Source organism: Salmo salar, chromosome ssa17 (assembly GCF_905237065.1).
Source record: "Salmo salar chromosome ssa17, Ssal_v3.1, whole genome shotgun sequence".
NCBI classification, from domain to species: Eukaryota; Metazoa; Chordata; class Actinopteri; order Salmoniformes; family Salmonidae; genus Salmo; species Salmo salar.
In genome coordinates, this window is record NC_059458.1 from 22,302,879 (window position 1) to 22,315,000 (window position 12,122).

General features: G+C 42.0%; 1 protein-coding gene across 6 annotated transcripts in view; it reads right to left on the minus strand.

Moving 5' to 3' along the window:
* Nucleotides 1-9,384: 9,384 nt before the first annotated feature.
* The window catches only part of LOC106575518 (phospholipid-transporting ATPase IH), a 71,354-nt gene continuing 68,616 nt past the window's right edge, over nt 9,385-12,122 (minus strand). For 2 of the 6 annotated variants that reach the window (XM_045699008.1, XM_045699009.1), the window contains one exon: nt 9,385-10,839. In XM_045699008.1, the coding sequence (XP_045554964.1) occupies nt 10,579-10,839 (261 nt within the window). In that variant the 3' untranslated portion in view covers nt 9,385-10,578. The remainder of the gene's footprint in view (nt 10,840-12,122) is intronic. The other 4 variants (XM_045699013.1, XM_045699012.1, XM_045699010.1 and 1 more) reach the window with 3 other exon arrangements.

Here is a 12,122-nt window from a genome sequence, read left to right on the forward strand (position 1 = left end):
AGACACCCAGCAACAGCAGGACCAGGATGGAGAGAGGAATGACATGCCAGATAACCCAGGCAAATGAGACCTATGTTAACCTATACCATGATGGTAGGAGAGACGCATATTACAGACATATTACAGACATATTACAGTACCATAAAGACTCTCTAATGAATTGTTGAGCAAAACCATTGTAGCGTGTTAACATTGAGATATAACGTGTGTGTGTGTGTGTGTGTGTGTGTGTGTGTGTGTGTGTGTGTGTGGTTAGCATTGATATATAATGTGTGTGTGTGTGTGTGGTTAGCATTGAGATATAATGTGTGTGTGCATTTGTGCATGTTTACAAATACCAAATGGTCTAACTAACCTGGATAAATCAAAGCTAAAAGTATGGAACCCTTTTGTTCCCTCTTTGAGTTGTTGTTCTGAGGAATACTATGCAGGTCTTCCCTTATTGTTCCCTCCCTCCCGTCTGTCTGTCTGTCTGTCTGTCTGTCTGTCTGTCTGTCTGTCTGTCTGTCTGTCTGTCTGTCTGTTTGAACACTGTCTGATCCCCGTCTGTCTGTCTGTACACTGTCTGATCCCCGTCTGTCTGTCTGTCTGTACACTGTCTGTCTGTCTGTCTGTCTGTCTGTCTGTCTGTCTGTCTGTCTGATCCCTGCCTACCTGTCTGTTTGATCCCTGCCTGTATGTCTGTCTGTCTGATCCTTGCCTGTCTGTCTGTCTGTCTCTGTCTGTGAGAGGGGAGGCGTAGCCCCTCAAAGACAACATTGTTATTGACGATGCCTGCTCCTCTTGATAAGAGGAGGCGTAAAATCAATCAACTTGATTGGGGGCCAAGAGAGAAGAGAAGGAAGGAAGAGGAGGGAGAGGGTTGGAGACAGAGGGAAGAGAAGGAAGGAAGAGGAGGGAGAGGGTTGGAGACAGAGGGAAGAGAAGGAAGGAAGAGGAGGGAGAGGGTTGGAGACAGAGGGAAGAGAAGGAAGGAAGAGGAGGGAGAGGGTTGGAGACAGAGGGAAGAGAAGGAAGGAAGAGGAGGGAGAGGGTTGGAGACGGAGAGAAGAGAAGGAAGGAAGACGAGAGGGTTGGAGATGGAGAGAAGAGAAGGAAGAGGAGGGAGAGGGTTGGATACGGAGGGAAGAGAAGGAAGGAAGAGGGGGGAGAGGGTTGGAGATGGAGGGAAGAGAAGGAAGGAAGAGGAGGGAGATGGTTGGTTGGACCGCCAGCACACTTAAGATGCTGAAGTGACAGTGATGTGAAAAAAAGATATACACTACCGTTCAAAAGTTTTGGGTCACTTAGAAATGTCTTGTTTTTGAAAGAAAAGCACTTTTTTTGTCCATTAAAATAACATCAAATTGATCAGAAATACAGTGTAGACATTGTTAATGTTGTAAATCACTATTGTAGCTGGAAACTGCTGATTTTTAATGGAATATCTACATAGTTGTACAGAGGCCCATTATCAGCAACCATCACCTCTGTGTTCCAATGACACGTTGTGTTAGCTAATCCAAGTTCATACTTTTTAAAGGCTAATTGATCATTAGAAAACCCTTTTGCAATTATGTTAGCACAGCTGAAAACTGTTGTCCTGATTAAAGAAGCAATAAAACTGGTCTTCTTTAGACTAGTTGAGTATCTGGAGTTCCTCTGTCCAGTGTCTATGTTCTTTTGCCCATCTTAATATTTAATTTTTATTGGCCAGTCTGAGATATGGCTTTTTCTTTGCAACTCTGCCTAGAAGGCCAGCATCCCGGAGTCGTCTCTTCACTGTTGACGTTGAGACTGGTGTTTTTCGGGTACTATTTAATGAAGCTGCAAGTTGAGGACTTGTGAGGCATCTGTTTCTCAAACTAGATACTCTAATGTACTTGTCCTCTTGCTCAGTTGTGCACCGGGGCCTCCCACTCCTCTTTATATTCTGGTTAGAGCCAGTTTTCACTGTTCTGTGAAGGGAGTAGTACACAGCGTTGTACGAGATCTTCAGTTTCTTGGCAGTTTCTTGCATGGAATAGCCTTCATTTCTCAGAACAAGAATAGACTGACGAGTTTCAGAAGAAAGTTCTTTGTTTCTGGCAATTTTGAGCCTGTAATCGAACTCACAAGTGCTGATGCTCCAGATACTCAACTAGTCTAAAGAAGGCCAGTTTTAATGCTTCTTTAATCAGAACAACAGTTTTCAGCTGTGCTAACATAATTGCAAAAGGGTTTTCTAATGATCAGTTAGCCTTTTAAAATGCTAAACTTGGATTAGCTAACACAACGTGCCATTGGAACACAGGAGTGATGGTTGCTGATAATGGGCCTCTGTACGCCTATATAGATATTCCATTAAAAATCTGCCGTTTCAAGCTACAATAGTGATTTACAACATTAACAATGTCTACACTGTTTTTCTGATCAATTTGATGTCATTTTAATGGACAATTGTTTTTTATTTTCTTTCAAAAACAAGGATATTTCTAAGTGACACCAAACTTCTGAACGGCAGTGTACGTTCTAAATGTTTGATAGCTCCTGCCTCGACCTGGTCTCACTTGAAAAACACATCAGGAAAACATATTCTTTACCACATTTAATCAGAAAATATAATTGAGATAAAGGCTAAGTGAATATAAATGCATGGGTCTCCCGTACGTAGAACTCTGTCATCATTTATTTAATATTCAGGTCTGGCTCTTCTGATTTCAAAGTGTCCTTTCTGATCGGTGTGATTAGAACTGAATTGGCATATTATATTTTTAACGTGGTCTCATAACTGAAGAGCTTCTGAAAATAATGCTTCCAAATCGCGTAGGCTTTCATCTTGATCCTCCCTGTCTTCTTACATTACAGTAAAATAGTCCCCTAACATGATTAACAATAGAAATTGCATGTCTTTTTCTCCTTATTAGAATATGAATAAATAGCAATACACTGCCACTGGCACTTGGAAGCCATTCAACATTCTGGAATGGAACTGAATCCAAATAGGATTTAGGGAGTTGTGATTCTAATAGAACACTTAGAAGTGATGAACAAACTCCTCGTTGGGTAGAGTTGAGGGAATATTGTCATCCTCCGTTTGTCATGAATACTCCCCATGGTTCTTACCATACAATCAACCCACTGATCTAACTTTGAACAGAGCCACAGTGCGCAGTCTCCTGTCTTCTTTCCCCTGAGGCATATATCAGCCTTATTGAAATACAGCTTATTTCATTCTGATCATAATATCTTTCAGAGTGTGTAATAATGATGGCACAGTGATATACAAAACGATAGGGCTGTGGTTTGTAGAAACATGTGTTTTGTCCAGCAATGTAAAACTGCTAAATCACGTGTCAAATGATAAAAGGTCTGTATGGTTATTGTTAATCAAATTGTATTAGTCCTTATACAGTACATCTCTCACATTCGTAGTGAGACAAAGGGGATGTTATGCTATAATATACCATAATAGAATGAATGAACAGTATGGATGTATCTATAGGCTTACATAGAGTGAGATGCATGCACAGTACATTGAGGATGTATGGACTGTAATTGTGCTATTTTGCTCTCAACGAGTCCCTCTTAAATTGCTCCTTATAGGGGAATAATAAAGTTGTATTGTGTTGTATTGTGTTGTGTAGTCACATCGAGATGAGCTCCCAAAGGCTATGGAATGGAATTTCTGCACAATTGACTCCATCAAGGCGGGAGGTTAGAGGTGTTGTGAAGCTTTCTGCTCCTGCTCCCATTCTAGTCACTTCCTGATTTGAGTAAGCGTTCAGGGGCCATAGTGCCGGGCCCTCAGAGTCACAGGTGTCATAGTAACTGTCACAGGCTCCGCCTTAATGGCTCCTGGGGTGAGACGGGTCATACAGCTTCATCTGGAGTCAACACACCCAGGCTGCATCAGGTCACCCTCGTTTGGGTGCAGCTAGAGACTTGGAATTTGGATTGCAGTGACTTTATTCAAATGCAAATCATTACTGCGATATACTACTGTGTTGCTTGTCAGGTGTTGTGGAAGTGTGTGTACTGGATATCTGGTTTTATATAGAGCGTCATTTAACCTTATCTCAATGATTTGGGTTTGTTTTATTTACTGAATGGTGTGTTGTGCTCGCTTCACAGAGACTCAAATCAGTCAATCATGTTTGCATTGAAGAAAATTCCCCCCCCCCCCCCCCTCCTACAAAATAGAAAAGAAAAATAGTTTCTCTCATAGCTGAAGGTCCTATAACAACTGCCCCTAGATGTATAACTCCCTAACTAAAAGTTCTGGTAAAACCCACCGCACCACGTCTACTCGACTCGGTGTGAACTGATCCGTTATAGAAACACCATTAGAAGACAGTAATGAACAGGCAATTCCACAGACAAAGAAAAAAAAGTGTAATGATTCATAAACAATCTTAGCAAATAACAGCAATTTCAGACCTAATTCTGAGATTTCACGTCTGAATGCCTCGGCAGTACACACTCCATTAAACATTGTGAATAGCAGCCTTGCTTTAAGATCACTACCTCAGCAAGCCTCTAGAAGAGAGATAGCACTGTAGATGGTCCTTCAGTGCTTATTAGGATTAATTACTTTAATCCAGTATGTTAGCGAATAATCAAGTCTACCCGCGGTGAATGCTGTGCTTTTACAACAGGTGACAAAATGTTTGTCAAAAACAGCTGAGAATTCATTAATCAAATGCCTGGCTTGTCAAGTCAGTTTGACTCTGTTATTAGCATGGATACACACAGGCTGACAACTCTGAGGGCAGAACATGTGCTGTATTGTAATGTACCCATGAAACTTCAACAGGCTATAAAGGCGCCATTAGTGATATTCCAAGATGGGTATTTGGGTAGATGCTAAAAGATGCCATGGTTTTGTACTAACAAACATCAGGCAAAAAGTAGAGACTTCTATAGATGCAAGTCACCAATCGTTCATTACTGCCTTCATTTTGCTGGACTCCAGGAAGAGTAGCTGTTGCCTTGGCAGGAACTAATGGGGATCCATAATAAATACAAATGTATGACATGCTAGATCTCTATGTTGCAATTTATCTGGGTTTATTCTCATGTACTGCAGCAGGAGGTCTCTCCCTTCTACCTGAAGCTCTCCTAAGGCTCAGGTTGATCTATACCCCTCCACACACACACACACACACACACACACACACACACACACACACACACACACACACACACACACACACACACACACACACACACACACACACACACGGGCATCATACACACATACGCAGGTTATCAAGTATTCACACGTGTGCAAACACACAAACACACGTGCATACACACATGAGCACACACACACATACACACTTCTCTAGTCAGAGGTATTATGCCATGGATACTGGGATGTGAGAGCCACTCCAAACACTCCCTGATCACGATCCACACACCCCGATCACACCCCGTTTCAATAATTACATAACATGGTCTACAGATTGAATAATACACATGGAAGTTTTTACAGGCCTACTGGGAGTCCAGCTTTCTTCTCTCTACTCTTTCCATCGCTCCTCTATTTATCCATCTCTCCTCTATCTTTCCGTCTCCTTCTCCCTTACTCTGGCTTCCTCTCCCTCCAAATCCCTCCATCTCCATCTCTCAGTTCTGGGTAAATCCTATTTTCCGCTGCCAGACATCCATCCTCAGGGATGTGAGGAGCTGAGAGCGTTTTTAAGTGTACGTTAAAACCTTCTCCTGGCGCACAGTGGCGCAGGGACCGCTCTAAAGAGGACAACCCCTCTGCCTGCACATAGCCGTGTTCACGTTCAGCACATTCAAAAACACCAGAAGTGTTTCCCCCAACACTACTTACAAGGGACGAAATATGAGGGTCCTAGGAATAATGTGCTGGATAATTCATGTTTGAAGTGTGAAAATAAATGTAAGGATATAGACTTAGTTCACTGTGTCTTTTCCCTCTTTAAATTAATATGAGCCTAACAACTTATTTCAACAGCATAAAAGCATCACAAATACAGGATTCTGGAAGTGTTAAATTCTGCCATAAAGCACGCTGGCCTAGATACTGTTTATCCGTGACAGACAGATCTCAGATCCAGAAGCCTGAGGACGGTAGAGGATACAAAATTGACAGAAACTGAAAAGGATGTCCAAATCAAATCAAATCTCACACAGTCGTTCTAATCATTATGACATCTTGAACATTAATGAGTTATCACAGTCTCTGTTCAACACTAAGGGTGGTCTTGGGCATACAGCCCATAATAAGGCATACTGCAGCACCACCATCTGGCTGTTGGGTGAAGTGTAACTATTGTGCATGATGGGAAAATGTCTGAAAATTGAATATAATATGACAAAATATTATAATAGTAAGGCTAATAACACTGGAAGATTAATGTTTCTTTCATAATCTTCTTTCAAAAACAACAAACTCATGTTTTATTTTTGGTTTTATTACAAGCAGATGTACCGTTAGTTGTTTGCCATTAATAGCTACAGAAAGGCTGGCAAAAATCCACATATATCTACAGATATCAATCTGTTAAAAACTGAATAGAAAAACACCCCAAAACTGTACATTGAATTACCTTTACTACAATATATAATATATATATATATATATATATATATATATATATATATATATATATATATATATATATATATATATATATATACATACATACACACCTTAAAGAGTGTACAGAAGTATACATAGATTTAAATATAGTCAAAGTTATGAGTGATGTCATAACGCTATGTGCCGATGCATTGTAAAAGAGAAATACACATTCTGTTAAACTGTAAAGGCTGGCTGTAAAGTTCAAGCCCTACTAAGTCAGTAAAGTTATATATTAGAACAATAAACATCTACTATAGTTATTCATTTGGTCACACCTTAACCCATAGTCAATGGCTTTCAAAGTATCTTTAAAAACAAACCCATATTTCATGTGAGAAACATGTATTATTTCAGTGCAGGAACACAGAAGAGACAATTGTACTTGGATTTCTTAGTATATTAATTGACAGAAAGCAGAATTGTAAAGCTATATCGTTTCATTTGCGCGATGTCTCTCTTCCCCGTGACAGTTGCAAAGATGGTGGCTAAATTAAGATAGTTCACTCAGGCTGTTTACCGTTGAAGAAAATGGTATGTTATGGTCTACTTAACTGGGTGTTTTCCATAGACACCAATGCAATAGCAACAGCAACTCGTCTGGTCTACTTAGTTAATTGACATTCATTGAACCAGAAAAAAAACAAAGAGCTGTGAGTGGGGTGTCTCGCTTCCTCTTCCGTCTTTGACAGTTCCTCTCTAGCTGTTTTGGTTGTTAGAAAACGCCATATTAATTGTCTAAATAAACACAAGTCAGTGAACAGGTCTCCTCTTCTGAATACAAAAGTAACAAAACAGGATTTTTCTAAGATATACAAAAATACCTAAATGAGAGAATTCTGATCAGAACAGGATCGCTGCCTGAAAAACACTACATTCCTACTACGTATCAGTATTTGGTGATCGTTTCCGTTCTGGATCATGGAAACGGTCTGATGCACTGCAGTGGTTTGTCCAACATAGTTCTAACAGCAACAAGCCAGCTCACAGTTGGACACGTGGGAGTTTTGTTCAATAGCGTCCATCCTTGTTTGCTGATATTACTAAGGTCCTAAAACACAGATATATGTCATAATGACAGGCTTAAAGGAGTAGGCTTCATATACATTCAATATTCTGAAGCAAAGCCAGCAACACCTACAGGACTAAAACAGTCAAATGCACATACTCCCTCTTTCTCCATCTTTCTGAGGGTTTGTCGCTCACAAAACCAACATTTTCCTCCAAACCAACTGAGTATTGAGTTGAGCTCTAGGCCTTTTCAAACAGGAAACCTAACAGAGACGAAATGCTACACAGAATATCAAACAAAGAATCTCAATACAATCAATTCTAGACAACACAGTCAACTTATAATAGCGTAGTTTGCTTCAAGTTTTCAAGCTTTTATGGAATAGGTTTTGACTGGACTAGACATCAAAGCAATTAAGAGAAGGAGGCGTGATATTTCAGTTTGGAGAGTGTTGAACTGTCAGAGAAAGAGAAGTTATGCTTGTTTGATTCATAAACACACAGAGAAGCTCATTACGTCCAGTGGTACGACAGAGGCAGAGCATGCAAACAAGTCGGTCAACATTATAAACACCCTAAACAACTGTCTAAGTACCAGTCTCATTCATCCTCTAACGAACAGATGACCACAGAAGTGCTGATAAAAACACTAGTTCTCACCCTTTCTGGAGTCATCCACTTCCTTACAGCCGGTCGCTCATCATTTAGTCATCCACTGTAATCATTCATTCATGAATCATTCACTAATTCATTCATTATTTGTAAACCTTGTCATAGCAATGTCCAGTGTTATAGTTGTGATTGTGGTGTAATGTTCAGTGTCTTTACATTTCAGTGAAGATTCATAATACCACCTAATAACAGATGAGCATCTTAAATATCATCGCTGCTTTCAATGAAACAGACGTCTGCATGCGCGCACGCACACACACACACACACACACACACACACACACACACACACACACACACACACACACACACACACACACACACACACACACACACACACACACACACACACACACACACACACACACACACACACACACAGTGTATAACAACATCCTTATCTATATATGGGACATCCATATACTTTTGTTCCTCTTGGTTTGAACCGGTCCCACAATGCACCTCAAGACATCTACTGTCGGGCAGCTAAATGTGTCTAGAAAAACCTTGGTTTTGGTACAGTCCCCCCTCCATCTCCCTTTCTCGTTCTCTCTCTCCTTACACCCACCACACAGACTGTGTTCTTATGAGACGGATGGAGGGATGCATGACCGGATGAAGGAGTGAATGGATGAATGGATGAGAGAAGGAGTGGAGGATGAGAGGAGGTGGCAGTGAGGAGGAGATGTAGTGAGGCTCGAGAGGACAGATCCACACGAGCATCACTTCAAAAGGAACAAGAGGAGAAACGGTAGAGGTAAAAAAACACATGAAGAAAGTGGAGAAAATGAAACATAAAAGCATCAGAGAAGATCTGAGGGAGGGAGAGAGCACACAGTGACAGATGAGATGTTAAGACCCCTGACAGACTCTTGTGAGACAATTATAACACTCTTATAACACCTTCATGAGGCTCTCACGCATCGTGTGAGACTTCTATGGGTATGTTCAATATTATTTATGCCAAGGGACAGAGCAAAGCAGCTAAGCATAATGTCTACATTCTACATGTTGTATTTCTGTAACAGAGATCCACTGCTCTTTAAGGCTTCAGATCTGAGTGTGAGAGATGTTAGATATCTACATGGACAACGTTAAAGCCCAGAAACAAAGTAGGTTCTCTCTCCTATCTAATACTGTCCACCAATCCTGGTGTGGCGTAAGGCAGAATTTCTCTTCCTCTGTCCCACCCAGTCTCAGTGTAAGGCAATAACCAGCAAGGCAAGCCATTGAAAAAGTATTTTCTGATCCTTTGGTTCCAGACTACTGTGTATTTCAAAGGAAACACTGTGTAGATGTTAAGGCGGAAAAGGATTCCCATGCATACTGGTTTACCACTGTAGTTCCTCAGCACTACGTGAGGCAGGATGCCTCAGCTTCCATGTCAGGAAATGGGACGGTTACAAGGAGGAATGGAGGTATAATCACATCACTGTACAGTAGACACAAGGACAGTCTATGACACGGGATACTACACACACAGAACTGTCTCTAGTCCAGTAGAGATAAACCACTATCACGGCCTCGCCACTTACAACTGAACTGGAAAAGACTAGTGTCTTATGGCGTGTTCCTGGATAAGAGATACGCACAGAGGCAACACCAGTTTGTTCTATAAAAAGCAGGACAGAAAGAGAGAGGAAGAGAGGAAAAGACAAGACAAAAGAGAAACAGGAAAGTGTGGTCAGTTAATGCACATGCAATACCTCTGAACATCTTCCATTCATACTGGACATCCCTGCTTTATGACACTTCAAATGACATCATCACTGACAGACAGTTGACAGCGGCAGGGAGATACGGGGGAGTGACATCCTTTATGACAAACACTTTAAATGACATCATCACTGACAGACAGATACGGGGGAGTGACACACACACACACACACACACACACACACACACACACACACACACACACACACACACACACACACACACACACACACACACACACACACACACACACACACACACACACTGCAGGGTGGGTCTGAGGGGTCGGACCCACAGTAGACAGTATTGGGTGGAGCCAAGGCCCTTTCCACCAATCCACAGCCACTGCTTGCCTGGAGCCAAGTCTGTTCAGTTCACTCAGCTCCTTGTGCTAACACAACACAGCCCTAGGACTGTGGATCATGTGGATCGTCCTTCTGTGTGGATTTGGTGTTTGTTTGCTTTTTCACAATGGCATTGGTAACTGTACGCGTCTAGATTAGGTATCTATTGTCTAGAGGACAGATTGTTCCAGTGGTCAATTGCTCAACACTGAAATCTTGGTCTAGACTTCCAGTCTAAATCAGACTAAACTCCACTCTAGACTACACCGAGGTCTCAGGCCCTGCCCCATTGTGGGCGTAGCTAGCCCCAGAGTGACTGGAGTTGCCGGCGAATCGGAGGAGTGGGGTGAAAGTGCAGTAGTCGGGCCCGCCCCTCCAGTGGGTGAACATGAGTTTTTTGGTGAAGGGTTCAGACCTTCTGGGAATGGGGTTCTGGTGGTCGGCCCTCCTGCGTGTGGGAGCGTGGAGAGATGCCAGCGGGGTGAACTCCGATAGCTGGCCATTATACAGCTTGTCTGCATTCTGTAAGGGAGGGATGGAGAGATGGGAGGAGAGAGAGGAAAGAGGGAGAGAACAGAGGAGTTATTATCTGGATCAAGGTAAGTGGTAGCCAATTCAGGTCCTCAAGGGTATGGTGTGTGAAGGGTTTTGTTCCAGCCCAGCATTATTCTGATTCAACCATTTCAACTTATCGTGGTCTTTAATTTAAAAAAACATTTTATTTAATCCAGTGAGTCTAAACTGGGTAGGAACAAAAGCCTGCATACGATACTCTGCTGTCTGCCAGACCCAGGATTGACCACATGGTGGACCCAGAAGACTACAAACCCCACCACAACCCCTACCCCAAAACCACATCAACACAAACACACCAGACCCTGGTTGCAAAAGATGTCAGGAGCAAAACATAAGCAAACTGAACAAGTGAGCGGTCGGTCAAAGCATGCAGCATGTCCTCAGAAAACATCAAGGTGAATACGGCTGTTCAGTCTCAGACAAACATTGTCACTCTGCCGAACTTATAACTGGATTCACTACAACCATACACAATTCAGTGCTGACTTCCTAACGAATTCAGGATGTATTCTAAATGTATAGGAACAGGGCCCAAGCCAGACCGGAGCCAGACCATATGATGTTAGGCAGGGGAGGGAGATCCTAGCAGTATGAGCCTTCTGCTTAACTCAGTTGGGACTTTGGGATAGATGGAGAATTTGTCTGGTCAGGACAGGAGTGTAGCCTCACAGGCTAAACAGACGGACTACATTGTTTAATTAAGGAGAGGTCTGGCCCAGAGACGTAGTACACTACAGGGCAGCCACGCATTTCCTGACATCCTACTCATTTAGCTGATGCCGATTGTGTTACCTTGAGCTTGTTAATAAACACAGGCTGCAGTACCTTCTGTAAACACTGGAGGGGGTAAGTGCTCTACTTGAAAATTGTTATTTTTCCGCTGTCACAAAACAATTGCTATGGCACTGATGACAAACGTATTCAGCATTCAAAAAGAGAATGACACCTATTTGATATGTTCAACTAGTTGTGATAGCTTTACCAGGAAACATATTTCATTCATTTGTGTAATGAACAACTCTTAGACTGATGGCATAATGCTTAAATCTTCATCTGGGACTGGACAGCCTGTCAGTGTTCCACCCACACACACACGAGGGGGCACACACACACACCCTGTGTTAGTGCACCAGTTCATCTAAGGAAACCCTGACGGGAGGACAACCTGTAAAAATGAGTATAAATGAGTATATATATATATATATGTGTGTGTGTGTGTGTGTGTGTGT